The following is a 15,000-nucleotide window of genomic DNA, read 5'->3' as shown; positions in this document are numbered from 1 at the left end:
CAGACCAGATAGGATCTGGATTTTACTCAAAAGCCTTACTATATTCCCTGGTTTACTTTCCTTGTATTTGCAGGCACTAAGATCCTTGTGTCTGTTGAGCCCTGCCATGCTCGGTCTCTCTCTGCGCCTTTCCCTGCCCCCAATTTCCACCCACCCCCAGTAGTGCTGCACTTATAACCATAAGGCCGCACCCCTCCTATCTGAACCAGTCTGCTTTGTACACCTCTTTTAAGCTCCACCACCAACTTCCACCTCTAATTCCATTCTGTACTCTATATCTTGGTGTCGTTTCTATAAAGTTATTAACTCTGCCTCTTACTATGACTTCATCCAAAACCTTGCCTATCACCATGTTACCTCTTTCTCTATTCTCCCTTATGTTGACTTCTTATTTCTTCTCTATGTATGAAATCAGCGTTATCAAGGATTTCATTACCCAAAATACCAAACCAATGCCCATCTTATAGCAAATATGGAAGGGCACTCTATAATACTTCCTGCATCTTATTCCTTAAATGCTATAACATATCAGCCTACTTAACTCTAGGAACTTCAGCTCAAAAATCCTATCAAAACACTATCAAAAAATAAGTAAATTCCTAAAGCTCATTATAAGCTTACACTGTAACCATACCTCCCAACCATACCGAATTTCTCTGTTTTTACCGAGTTTTGGGGTCCAAATAAAGGGGTGCCATGATTCCCGAGTGGCACCCCTTCATTTCCAATTTTTTTTGCTTTGTTTTCTGTATTTTTAAAATTTTCGGGCTATCGGAGCTGATGTCATCATGTGCGTGATGATGTCAGCTCCGTCAGGGCTACCAGCTAGTTGGAATTGAGCTCAAGGAGCTCACATCATCATTTCCGGCTGGCTGCAAGCTGGCGGGAATTAAAAAATGCTGCCGAGAGCTTGGCTTTGCTTTATGTACTTTGTATGAGAACTGCTGACTTAAATGAACATTTTGGTACCATAACGGACTTAAGGGGGAATTTGGGAACAAAGGGTGTGTTAAACGGAAGCATTTGTGTGCTTTGCTGCCGATAACTTGGCTTTGCATATTGTTGATTGCTGAGAACTTTGCTTTGCATATTGTTGACTGCTCTTTACATATTGTTGATTGCTGCCCACTATGCCGAGAACAGGCTGGCTTAAACAAACTGCCTAGCTTTGCACGAACTGCTGGCTTACGTTTTGCTGAAAACGGGCTTTGCTGTCACGGAACAAAGTGTGTGGGCTTTAAGGAACAATAGATGGCTTATATTTTGATGATTGCTGCCGAGAACATGCTGGCTTAAATGAATGGCCGAGCTTGCTGGCTTACGTTTTGCCAAGAATGGGCTTTGCTGTGAAGGAACAAAGTGTGTGGGCTTGCATGAGAACTGTCAAGGAACTGTGTCTGTGGCAATTTCTCTGAATCTTGTTCTCTGTCTCCTCTCATTTCAGGCATCTTTTAGAATAATTTGAATCTTTTTAATATAAATATAATCCATGCAGGAGGTAATGCTTCTTTTTAATATGTTCCAATCCTGTTGCCTCCCAAAAAAATATCTTGCAAAAAAGAAAACGTTATGTGACTCAGAGCAAGGGGTGGTTATCACAAACAATAATAAAGTGCATTATTAGAGACTCAAAGGTCCCATTCTTGATACTAGATTTTCACTAATGTCATTTCTGTTCACAAACAGTTAAGACAAAAAGTCGCCTTCTTGCATGTTCTCCTCTATCGTCCAACAAAATCTGCATTCACCAGTCAAGAGCATTTTATGCAGCTTATTATCAAATATACTTGCATCCCCAATCCCACAGTAATGGCATGAAAAGCAATTGGGCTAGGAGAAATGAAAAATTATTTATTTTATTTATTTACTATATGGTAACTAAGTAGGAGGAGGATTAGCCCAAATAAGTTTTTCAGCTGCGAACTGTGCTTGGAGGCAATAAACGTTATAAGCCAACTAAAGTTATACACTTCATATATGATAGAGTGTTAAGTTTACATAGTTACAGAATGTTAGAAAGTTTATATATACTTATTATATAGTTTTTATAAAGTTGAGTAGAGTGTTCTTATACATTTTTACAATAGGTTTTATCAGTTTACATGAGGTGCAATGTATTCTGGCTACATAAAATTGCTTATTAATTGTTCAATATTGAATTTCCTTGAATAAAAAACTCAAATTAAAGTGATTAAAAAGCAAGAGATTTACAGAGACAGGCCAACAGACTAAGAACAGAGCATAAGAGTAGGAAGAGTTAATTGGCAAAGGAAAATAGCTGAGACACTAAGCATTTTTAGAATTTTTAGCCTTTTAAAGAGTTTATCCATTATCCTTAAAAAAAATATAAGCAGGAAATTAACCATTACTAGTGCATGAATATTTCTGCTAATATTCTTATGGAATGAAGAGCTCAGAAAATGATTTTTTAAACTTACTAAGAGTATCTTGATACCTTGTTTCAGCTGTAGTTTGTTCCAGGGAGATGGGACTCTTCATGAGAAGGCTCTTTCACCATTATTTTTTTTAAAATAGGGGATGATTGAATAATACGTTCTCCTGGAAATTCCTTAGCGAATAGGCTATGTCTGTTTTCATTGTGAGACAGTATTGCTTTGTTTATCAGATGTCTGTTGGTGTTTGTGCATTGATGTGCTGCAAAATGTAAAAATAAAATCCAAATCATTGTAGAAGTAAAGCAGTATGCACACATTAGTGTTTATGGTAAGTGGTGTGAAATAGCCAGGTAATGGGACATTGGAATGGCTGCAGGAGGACTCTGGTGCCATGTTTTGGTTGTCTGTTCTTCAGTTTGTGTTCAAATGTTGCTATCCCACAATTTCAATGGAGTGGGTGGGGTTATGTAATTATGTATGCAACTTAGATGTTAATCAGCGTACAGATTTGTACCTGTTTTTCATGGGCCTTGTCCAGATTTTTGATGTTTCCAGGTTGAGAGGTTTGACTATAACCTCATGGATGGAGACATCCACCCTAACCCAGGCCCATCAACTCTTGATTACTCCACTTCTCACTTTAACATCACTACCAAAGGACTGTCAATAAATGGGTCCCCCAACTCCCTCTTAGCTTTTCAACTAAATATTAGAAGAATAAATAAGATACATTAACCTGCATGCCCTCTTAGCAGTACACTTTCCTGATATACTGTGTCTAACTGAAACCTGGCTAAAATCAACAACCTCAGATAATGAAGTTTTACCTCCAGTGTATAACATACTTAGATAGGACCGTGCTACCAGGAAGGGAGGAGGAGTAGCTGTACTCTTCAAATCAACTCTGTTACTATAAAATGCAACCTCCACAGGTCAATAATGCAGAAACTCTTTCTACCAAATTTTGGATTAATAATAACAAAAGCATAAATATTGTCTGTATTGACATTTCTCCAGGGGAATAATGTCAAAACCCGTGCATATATTCTCCATTGGTTAGCTAGTAACTATCCCCAAAAAAACATAGTACTTGGTGATTTTAACATAGACTGGAACACCTGTTTCTCAGAATCTCTCACTACCTGTGTTAACCTATATGGGTTTACACAGATATCCACCCTCACCAGGATAGGCAAATCTAATCGCAAAGAAAGTATAGTAGATTGGATGCGTATCAGTAGTCACCCCCAATTGTATACGTCTGGGACTCTCCCCAATGACCTCAGTGATCACTTTCTCACCTTTATAATTAAACACAAAACCATTAACCCCACCAGCCCACCTATACAACAGTTAGAAATAATAAGAACTTTGACCCTACCAAGTTTCAGGAGGAACTTCAATCATGCAATTGGTCTCCCCTGAAAAACTTGCCTCTAGGTGAAGCGGTCTCTTACTTTAATAAAAAAATTCCTGGCAATACTTGACTCCATGCTCCTGCCCACTTCATTAGGACTAAAACAAAAACTGTGCCATGGCTCTCTAATGAAACCAAATCAAGAATTTCACTTAGAAATAAGGTGTGGGCCATGTGGCGTACCACTAAATCTCCTCAAGCTCAAAATAAATGTTGGCAATTAAGGAATGAGACTAAAAGAGCCTTTTTACTAGATAAAAAAACTATGAGTTCCATCTTCAGAATAGTAACGAAAAAACCCTCAAAAGTTTTGGGCAGGTATAAATGAACTACTGCACACAGGACAAACCACCACACCTACTCCTTCAGCCTCCCCAGACAAACCATCAGAGGATGTTGCTAATGAATTTAATAGTTTCTTTAGTAAGCTACCTATAGTTTCCTCTAACTTACAGCTTCCCATTCCCAGTACTCCTTCAGCCTACTTCTAGTCTCCACATCTATTATCTGTTCCCTAATCAAACAACTAAGACCCACATCCTCATCTGCTGATCGTCTACCTGCTGAGTATCTGCAAAAAGCTGCAAATATCATAGCATATCCTATTTCCATTCTAATCAATTGTAGCATATCAGAAGCTACAGTCCCCACTGTTTGGAAAACTTTTCATGTCATACCACTCCATAAAGGCGGTAGTTCCACTGAATTCTCCAGTTATAGACCTATAGCTGTCTTATCACCACTGGCTAAAATTATGGAAAAGTGCATCCATAATCAGCTTCTGCACTATCTAATCCAAAACAACCTACTGTCAAAATCACAGCATGGCTTTAGACCACATCATAGTACCACCTCAGACCTTCTTACCTTCTCTGATGCTATTAACAATAACAGAAGCATTAACAAACTATCCTGTGCCCTTTTTTGGATCTAGCAAAGGCTTTTGATATGGTTAACCCCCAACTACTTATTTCCACTTTGAAAACAATTTCCTTAGACAGTCATTCTCTCCATTGGTTCCAATCATATCTCTGAGATAGACTACAAGCCATCCTATGGCAGAACAAACTATCCACCCTTCTTCCCAACACCCTTGGAGTCCCCCAGGGATCCATTCTAGGTCCTCTTTTGTTTTCCATTTTCATTAATGAGCTCCATTCGGCCATTCCAAAAGCTAATTGTATTCAATACGCAGATGACTCTACTTTGATTTGCTCTGCCACCTCCCAACCAGTATTGCAAAAACTAACCCAAAATACATTTAACATAGTCCAAAACTGGCTTTCTGAGCGTCGTCTAATTTTAAATCTGAACAAAACAAAGCTTCTACTTTTCTCTCCCACTCCCCTGACGACTACACAAAACTTCTAGGTGTTTTGGTTGATAACCATCTTAAATTTGATAAGCATGTCAACCAAACTATCAAAACCATCAATAAAAAAATTGGTACATTGTATAGAATTAAACCATTTCTTACTCCACCACCTGCTAGAATAGCAATAGCCCATTCTCATCTACTCTCTACCCTTTTCTGTGCCTCCCCTTTACTCACCAACTTAAACAAAAGTGATCTTAATGAACTCTCTTCCTGTTATAACCACATAGCTAGATTTGCCACTGGTATGCCATATAGAACACATCACTGTAAAAGCCTAAACTATCTTGGTTGGCTAGAGTTTCCCAGCCTATTAAAGTACAACCAACTAATAATTGCTCATAAAGTACTTAACCAACCAGATAATACATCTGCTCTTAAAAATATTGTCTACCCCTACTCTAACTTTAGACAACTTCGCTCATCTAATAGATTGGTAGTCCAAACTGTTAAATCCTAAAACTTTGCTGGTGACTCTCTTGTTTGCTAATTCTGTTGGTAAAATTTGGAACTCGCTGCCTGCTGACATCACTCTAGTGACCTCCCTAACACAATTTAAGAAAAGTCCTCAAGCAGTATTTTTATTCGCATTGGCTATGTTCTTGCTCTAAACCTGACTAAATCTTTGTAAATTCTTGTGTACTAATACTATTCAATCTGTTATTTTAAGTGTGCTTATACCATAAGTTTGTTAGATTGTATAACTCAAAAGTCTCAATTGAGTCTGTAAACTTTGCTAAATGTGTATTTTTGTCATGCTTGCTTTTGTAATTATTTTTGGAGCTTTTCTCCCCGGGCCTCCGCTAAAAATGGACATGTAGCAAGTCGGACTATCCCGGTCAACAACTTTAAAATAAATAAAAAATTATCCGTTTCCGGCTAGGAGCCAGTCATTACCAATTTCGAGCACTGCCCTTTGGTCTCACTACAGCCCCCAGGGTGTTTACCAAATGCATGGCAATTGGAGCAGCTCACTTAAGGCTACAGGGATTCTGGGCATTTCCATATCTAGACAACTGGCTCCTCACCTCCCTCACTAGGCATCTGCTGCTTTGCACCTTTGACTACGTTCTGCTCGTTGCCGAGTCCTTGGGCATTTCATTAAACATAGAAAAATCTCAGCTATCTCCCATACAGGACATAGGATTCATCGAAGCAAAGCTAAACCAAATCTTGCATGGCTTTCCTACCTCATCACAGACTGGTAAACTTAAGATCGCAGCTGCAAGTGATACCCTCTCAAGCAGGAGCGACCGTAGGTCAACTGGTGCCCTAGGCAAAAGGGCTCCACAGAGCCCCCTCCCACAGTACCCAGTGCCACATCCTGGTCTATCTACATCAAATAAATACTGGAAAAGTGTCTCTACTAGAGCTAGTTGGCCTATGCCTAAGGCCGGCTATGTCTCAAGACAAGGTTCCTTGCACCTTGCCTAATATTGCAACTTCTTGGGTCCATGGGAGCAACAGTCACTTTAGTTCCCCTGGTGAGGTACCACATGAGGTTACTTCACTGGTTCCTGATGTCACAGTGGTCACTGTTAAGTCGCCTAGTGTCTCATCCACTCCTCATAACAAATTGCTGCAGACAGGATTTACTTTGCTGGATTAGTGACCACGGATGCTTCCCTGGGGGGGGGGGCATTTTCAGGGAAGGACAGTCCAAGGTACTTGGTCCCCTCAAGAGATCAATCTACATATCAGTGTCCTGAAACTTAGGGCAGTGCTTTTAGCAGTGCAGGCATTCCAGTCTGCCCTTTCTTCAGGGACAATTGCAATCCAGTCAGACAACATGTCAGTGGTCTGGTACATCACCAAATGGGGGGACCAGGTCCTATCCTCTGTCAGGAAGCCCTAAGAGTTTGGCAATGGGCAATCCCCTCCAACCGCTTTCTAATAGCAATGCATATCCCTGGGATCTTCAACGTAATTGTGGACAAACTGAGCAGATGTATTCTCCTGCCTCACAAGTGCTCTCTCAGTCACGATGTAGTGATGAAGGTCTTTAGTCGATGGGGTCAGCCTTGCTGTGACCAGTTTGCCTCTCCCATAAGCTACAAATGCAGCGGCTACTTTGCCCTAGTCCCTGAGAGATGCTCTTCTCCAAGATTGGCCCCTGGGGACTTCTTTATGCCTTCCCTCCAACCCCTCTAATTCCCCACTTTTTGAGGAAAGCCCAGCGGTTGAGAAGCAAAGTGATTCTCATTGCACCGTACTGGTCCCTTCAAGCCTGGTTCCCCTTTCTCTGGCCCCACTGCCCGTAGACTCTGGATCCGTCTCCAAATCTGTTATCTCATTCTCAGGGCTTGATTCATCCCTACCGACAAGCTGACTGCTTGGTTTCTCCACTTCCAGTAATTGCCAGGTGAAATATTTTGTCCTCCCCAGTACAAAAGATGCTTCTGGTTTCTCATAAGTTGTCCACCAGAAAACTTTACCTTTGCAAATGGAAAAGATTTGTTTTTAGGTCTGATACAAAAGGTTGTGATCCTTTCTTGGCTCCAGTCAATAAGGTCTTGGATTACTTAGCCACTTTATTTCATTTTGGAGCCTCCGCTTCTACCATTAGTGTTCATTTAGCTGCTTTTTCCAATTTCCATAATGGAGTCTATGATCATCCTTTAATGTCTCAGTCTTTGTAAAACATTTCTTAAGGGTGCTTTACATTTGAAACTGCCTTTCAAAGATCCCATAGCACCTTGGGACTTAATGTTGGCTTTGCAATGTTTGGTTTGTCGGCCCTTTGAGCCAATAGCCACTTGTGACCTCGAGTTTTTATCTTGGAAGACCCTTTTCCTGGTAGCTATCACGTCCACCAGGAGAATTTCAGAGCTACAGGCTTTGTGTGTAAAGTATCCATATATCTCTTTTCACAGAGAGAGACCATCACTTAGAACTAATCTTTCCTTCCTGCCTAAAGTAGTGTCAGACTCCATTATCAATCAGACTGTAGATTTACCAGTCGTTTTTCCAAAATTTTCAAACAAAGGAGAATATTGCTTGAATTTGTTGGACGCTCACAGACTATTACTTTTTTATTTTGGACAGAACAAAATCATTTAGGAAATCCGACCAATTGTTTCTGTCTTTTTCTGGTACTAGACTGGGTAAACAAGTTTCAAAAGTTACCCTGTCAAAATGGTTGAGAGACTGCATTACATTTGTTTATGATCAAAATAAACTAAACTTAAAGGTTAGAGCTCATTCTACCAGATTTGTTTCCACTTCAGTAGTTTTTCATTCCAGAGCTTCGATGAATGGTATATGTATATTCGCAACTTGGGCTACCCCCTCATACCTTTATCATTCATTACAAATTGGATATAGTCTCCAGGGGAAGAGTATCCTTTGGCTGTATGGTGCTCAGGAATATCCTTCTTTAGGGCCTCCCAGAATCTAAAGTAGCTGGGGACTCTGTCCCAACAGTCAAGTATGAATGGAGATTGACAGCATCAGATAAAGAAGTTATGTCTTACTATAATGTTCCATCTGTGTTGTCTATCTTCATTCATTCTTTACAGCCCATCCTCCTTCCCTCTCCAAAAGACTCCTGGAGGTTTGGAACTAATCCTGGGATCCTAGTAGGCTTATTGCTCAGACAAAGCTTCCATGATTTTCTTCATGATGGGCAAACTCAATCTGAGGTGAAGGGAAGAGAGGCAGTATGGGTAGCCTTAGCTCAAGAATTTTTTGCTGGCGCGAGCTTGATATAATGAAGCAAGCCTGTTCTGAGGATTGAAACCGAACTCAACAGTCAAGAATGAATGAAGATTGACAGCACAGCTTGAGTGTTATGGGAAGACATAACTTCTTTTTTGTTGGTCATGATACCCTTGTAGCAGGAAAAGGAATAAGCTTAGTACCCTTGTAGCAGGCAAAGGAATAAGCTTAAGGCTACCCCTTTCTTCTCTAGTAATGTTAATGTTGTGTGTGATGTAATTTAAAATAAATTGGAATATTTTAACGAGTAGTAGTATGGTTTAAAACAGCTGGAGAAGCACTTGCTTTAAATGTAAAATGAAAAAGGATTTATAAAGACAGTTGTGCTATCTGTAACAACAGGTTTCCAAGAGGTTTTGTTTACACACACCATGAATGTACCTTTCCATGTAGAAACTACCAAACTGCCGACAGTGTAAATGTATCCCTTCTGCTGAGTCCTTGAACATAAAGCAAGTAATAAAAATATACATTTCACACTTTATGTAGACTGTAACTCTGATTATTTAACACTGCGTGATAAATATACTCAATTGCATGTGGGAAAAACAAATGGACAGTAAAGAGTACGTTTATGACAATATCTATGATATCAAGAAACAATGCTAAATGTTTTAGCAAAACCTGTTCTAGAATTTGATGAGAAGTCTTAGTTTGGTTTTACTGCTCTTCAAGTGATAATTCCACATAAACAATAAGATATGTATGTGATTTTACTTAAATATGTGAATATAGATTGATTCTGTTGCTAAAAACTGGTATAAAAGGTCTGCATGAATGTTCCAAAATATTCATTTAAGATCTTGAAATCCTTGGTATAATGTGATTATTAATGTTATTTAAAACAGTGAGATGTTGATGAATTTTTAAATGTTTGTTACTACATTTAAGTATGCAGCAGTGCTAATAATTCTGTTAAATTCATGGAACAACAATAATTGGTGTTAGTATATTCACATTTGTTCCTTGTTGGATTGGATTTTCGCCGTTTTGGCACAAGTACTGTTGACATTTGCTTTATTCTACAAACATGAGGACAATCCCTTAAAGGTTTTGACATTTTTGCTTTTTGTTTTTTCTCTCTAGATTGAAAATGAAGAAAATGTGCTAATCTGTTTACGCATCATTATTGAATTGCACAAACAATTTCGACCACAGATAACACAAGAGGTTAGAATACATGCAACAGTTAGTATTTTGTAGGATGCTAAACATAGGGTGTTCAGCATTAAATGATTGATACTAATATTTCTTTCTCAAGGCTGTTAACCATTTTGTCCTCAAATTGTCCCGGTTCTGCACAGACATTTTTGGCAACTTGAGTTTGGAGCTGTTTATTGACTTATGGATTAGTAAATCTTTAAACAAAATTAATTAAGACTTCTATGTTATTTGGTGTTAATTTTGAAGGCCATCTTATGTAATAATTACAAATTGTGTGATATTAATAGTGGGGGAATGGTGTCTTTTTTTTTTCTTGGGGTAAGCTGCCAAAGTACTGCAACTTAATTTTATGCACATGGATTCTGCATCCTTTAACGGACTCATTTGCTAAATGTTGCAAGTGCATCTGAAAAGTTGTATATGCTTATGATGTAGTTGTCTCAGCCTTGCAACTTCCTATGGTGAACTCCTTACTTTAGGAATATTAAGGTAGAGTGAGTTAGGCTGTTACTATGATGAGCTCTGGAGCCTCATTTCACACTGAACAATTATGCACACTGTGTGTTTTACTTGTAGGAATAGAGAGCAAAATGTGATTTGTGATTTAAACCATCACTTACATTTGAGTTGCAAGGACAAATTGCAGAAAAGGCACTGGAACACAGATGTGAAGTAATGCCTTTTACTGGACCATAACTGCAGAGCGTAATTACGGAACCTCTGTTGGTCCAATAAAAGGTATTGCATCACGTCTGTTTTTCACTTTCTGTGTTTAAAGTTTGTTATATTTGTGTTCAGAGATTGATCAGAGTATTGGAGTGGAAGTTAACTGTAAAACCTTGTCTTGTTCTTCAAGTAGCACCATCTGTGGATGCAGGAATAAATAACTGTATTTCTTATATTGTAGTTTTTGATTACAGTTTTTGTAACTGTAGTATTTCCTTTTTAACTAATTTTCCTATTTTTTAATAGGAGTGCTAATAGCTAGATGGACATTCATTTATTTGAATTTTCTCAGGCCATGGGGTAACAAGGTCAGGAATGTTAATTTGCTGTCTGGGACTTGAGGCTATTCACAGTGTGTGTAAGTTCTTCAGACTATTTTAACTTGGATGTTTTTTACTGCAACCTTTGCAGTCTATAAGATGCTGCCTCCCTTTCAGCAGTACCTTACAGATGTGACTGTTTTGCAAATAGTCCATTATTTTAGCCTTACTTGTAATGTTCCTTGGCCATTGCTTTTATACCACCAGTCATCTTAGCTTTGTGTGATACTGGATCATGGATGTTATAGCATTACCCCCATAATCACTAGTTTTGTTACCTCTGTCACTTCATTATTACTGAAGAGGTGATGGGCCATGGCTTTTAAATTGTTACCCAGTCATCACTGGTAGGGTGCTGGGTCATGGCTATTAACTTCATCCCTGATGCTTGTTCTTGTCTGTTGCTGTTAACCTTTAACCTCATCTTCACCATTGAGGTGCAGGGCAATGGCGTTAACTCTATCACATCATACCTGATGTGATACTGGAGACTGTAGCTGTTAACTCTTTCACTTCATCTTTATTACTGAGATGCTGGGTCATAGCTGTTAACACGCATCCCATCTCTACTTTTACTAGTTCATAGGCCGTGACTGCTGTACCTTTACCACATCATGCCTAATTTTTATTGAAGATGACAGTTGCTTGTCGCCTCATTCTCCCAGGTTTGGACAAGAGCCACCTTCTTCACTGGAATTTTCAGTCTGTGCTGAAGTCCATCTTTCTGACTGATTTCACCTTTCCATTGCCACTTTTGGCTAGTAACAAGATTCATTTATACACCAATATCCACAGACCCTCCCTCCCAAACACGAATCTGAGCACATTTTGCTCTTGGAGGGAAAGAAGCTGCAAGTTATTCCCCCCAGTGCACTGATTAAAGGAAGATTTTGATAGTACAATGATAAAATGTAATTTTTCACATAAATTGTGATTGTTGTCCATGGAAATTCTGCTAATGCTGAGTCATTTTATTTTGTTTACAGATTAGTCATTTTCTTGATTTTGTAAAACAGATATACAAGGATTTAGCAAAAGTTGTGGTAAGCTTCACATTCATTCCATTTACTACACGTGTATGTGAGAGCAAGCCTGAATGAAAGCTGATTAATATCATCCTTGCATTGTTCTGTACCATAGGGCCGGTATTTTGAAAACCCGCAGGTGATTCCAGAGAATACTGTTCCCAATCCTGAGCTTGTTGGCATGATTACTACTGTAGCAGTTAAAGCTAATCCTGAACGAGAAGATAGTGAAACAAGACAAGTAAGTTTGGAAGACCACTGCTCTTTTTAAGATATTCAATAGTTGTTTCTTTAATGTGCAGTGCCACCTGACTGTGGTGATACACTTTTATTTATTAAACACCTTTATTAAGTTGTCATTTAGGATATAAGTACACGTACATTAATAGACAAGAAAACCAACATTTGTCATATTCATGCATTCTGCATTTATAAATTATTTATGAAATAAATAAACATTTATTGTATTCATGCATTCTACATTACACATTTTCTTTCTTTTTAACAGTTCTTCTCTCTAACATTGTATAAATTACTCAGTGTTTGCCTTCCTTTAAATCTCACTTCTGAACATTATTCTGCATGTGTTCTCAAATTCCATTTATTTTTGTGTAATTTGTTTTTTTCCCTTTTCTAAAGGTACAACCTCTATTTCCTTCATCTCCTTTATTTTTATAGTAATTGATTTTTGTCAGCAAGTAGTTATTAAACTTAACAGGGCCGTACTATGTATAGGCAGTTCAGATCCAATATCCCATCTAAAAAGAATATCCATTTACTCCCCCAACTTTTCTGACCGAGCACTGTGTAGAGAATTTTTAAAGTCTGCCAACTTGTTGCACTCCCAAAAACATGTTCCCAGTTACCTCTCTCATTTCCATCACACCTCCAGCATTTGCTGTTTATCTGAAGAAAACATCTGATTTTCATCATGTTGATCACTGCTGAGTAGCCTTGGGTATATGGGTTATATACTGCTAAGGATATAACAGCTGGCCAGCTTCCAAAACTTCAGAGTACCTTCCATGTGCCAAAACTTTCAGGTAGCTCAAGTTGAGCTTGACTAAAAAATGTTTGGGGTCCAAGCCTTTCAGAGCTTTACTGCCGCCAAAGAGTATGCTCCGTTGAGGCTTTTCAAGCTTGATAATCTGCTTGTGTTGTTCCTTTGTTGGGCAGATACATTATTACAGAACCAACTGATATTGCCAATATCCTGGCAGATAGGTTCAGTGCTAACTTTACCCCCCTCTCACCCCCTAAAGGGCCCATATATGTACAGGAAGAATGCAGAGTCCCTATCATCACATATATGCAGGTAAAAGCTGCACACTCTAAAAACCAAAAACACAGCATCCATAGGACCGGACAACATCCCAGGCTGCGTTTTACACGAACTTCAGAATGAACTGTTTCCCCACCTAAGCACCATGTTCAATCAGTCTCACGTCAGGCTTTGTGCCCACTGAGTGGCGCACAGCAACAGTTATCCCACTCCACAAAGGGGGAGCCACCACTGATCCTGGGAACTACTGCCGTATTAGCATGACGAGCTTGGTCTGCAAGGCCATGGAATGTATCATCATGGAACTCCTAAACAAAGACATTGGTAACCTCCATACTCTGGACCCCGCCCATTTCGGGTATGTGAAAGGCAAGACCATGCCTTCTGAATCTAACCAACTTCTTTGAAGCAGTCACTAAACACGTAGACGAGGGTAAGGTGGTTCACACAGCCTATCTTGACCTTGCCAAGGCTTTTGACACTGTCCCCCATTCTGGAATTATAGCTAAACTCAATAAATTAGGTATAAATCCCTACGTCACAAGATTGGTTGCCAACTGGCCCACTGACAGAACCCAAACTGTAAAAGTTGCAGACTCCAAATCTGACATCAAACCAGTGACAAGTGGAGTACCACAGGCTTCAGTCCTGGGACCTCTCCTGTTTGGTATCTACTTCTCTGAAGTACAGGCTAACACAGTTCACAGATGACTGCAAACTAGGAGCCATAGTAGAGTCCCCAAATGATGTGGACATCCTACAGAAGGGCCTCACTGAGACAGGTGCCTGGTGTCAGAGGCATGGCCTCAAGCTCAATGCCAAAAAGTGCATTGTCATCCCCTTTGGTAAAAACTCTGTACCCATGAACTACCACATAAACGTCAGTCTACTTAATGCCGAATGTGTGATAAGTGACCTTGGGAGCCAGGTGGACAGTAGTCTCTCCTTTGATAATCACATCGCCACAGTAGTCAGGAAATCCTATGTGACACACCTCATCACAAAAGAGTTTTCATCCAGGAAAAAAGAGGTCGTTCCCCTCTACTTGGCACTCATTATACCCATTATAGAGTACAATGCCCCCTTTTGGAATGTACCTCACAAGACGTGTAGCAGCTGAGCCACAGAAGTACCTCACAAAGAGGATTACTGGCTTCAAACAGATGCCCTACACTGACCATCTCAAAAAACTCCACTATTCTGTAGCATGTCGCCTGCTTTGAGGAGATTTCTGCCTAACATATAAAGCTGTCTTAAACCCAGAGCTGTTGGACATGCTACACCTAAAGAAATCCCAATCCCTCCAAGCTACATGCTCTAGGGACCTAAACCTTGTCACCACAATAAACAGGACATGCTGGAGGGATGGATTCCTGTCCCAGATACTTCCTGTAGTCTGGAACAAGCTACCCATCTGTGTCATGCAAAGTTCCTCATTAGCACTCTTCAAGAAAAATCTTGAGTGGATGGGAAATAGGTAGTACACCCTGGGGATCACTTCTGTGGCTCTGCTCGACAGGGGCACAGGAAATTAACTTTCTTGGGTGACGTAAGCCAGGGAACCTTGTTGGCTAGGCT

At 39.6% G+C, this 15,000-nt stretch overlaps 1 protein-coding gene across 1 annotated transcript in view; it reads left to right on the top strand.

The window, feature by feature from the left end:
- Positions 1–15,000, top strand: part of LOC122816707 (transformation/transcription domain associated protein) — a gene marked incomplete in the record, with an annotated part of 2,794,447 nt that overhangs the window by 148,086 nt on the left and 2,631,361 nt on the right. Inside the window, 3 exon segments of the mRNA XM_044089697.1 lie at positions 9,992–10,075; positions 12,102–12,158; positions 12,256–12,381. Coding sequence (XP_043945632.1) covers positions 9,992–10,075; positions 12,102–12,158; positions 12,256–12,381 — 267 coding nt within the window.

This window comes from Protopterus annectens, chromosome 12.part0, assembly GCF_019279795.1.
Source record: "Protopterus annectens isolate FY-2018-M chromosome 12.part0, PAN1.0, whole genome shotgun sequence".
NCBI lineage: Eukaryota > Metazoa > Chordata > Ceratodontiformes > Protopteridae > Protopterus > Protopterus annectens.
Note: the sequence above shows the minus strand (reverse complement) of the source record. Positions and strands in the feature narration are given on the sequence as shown.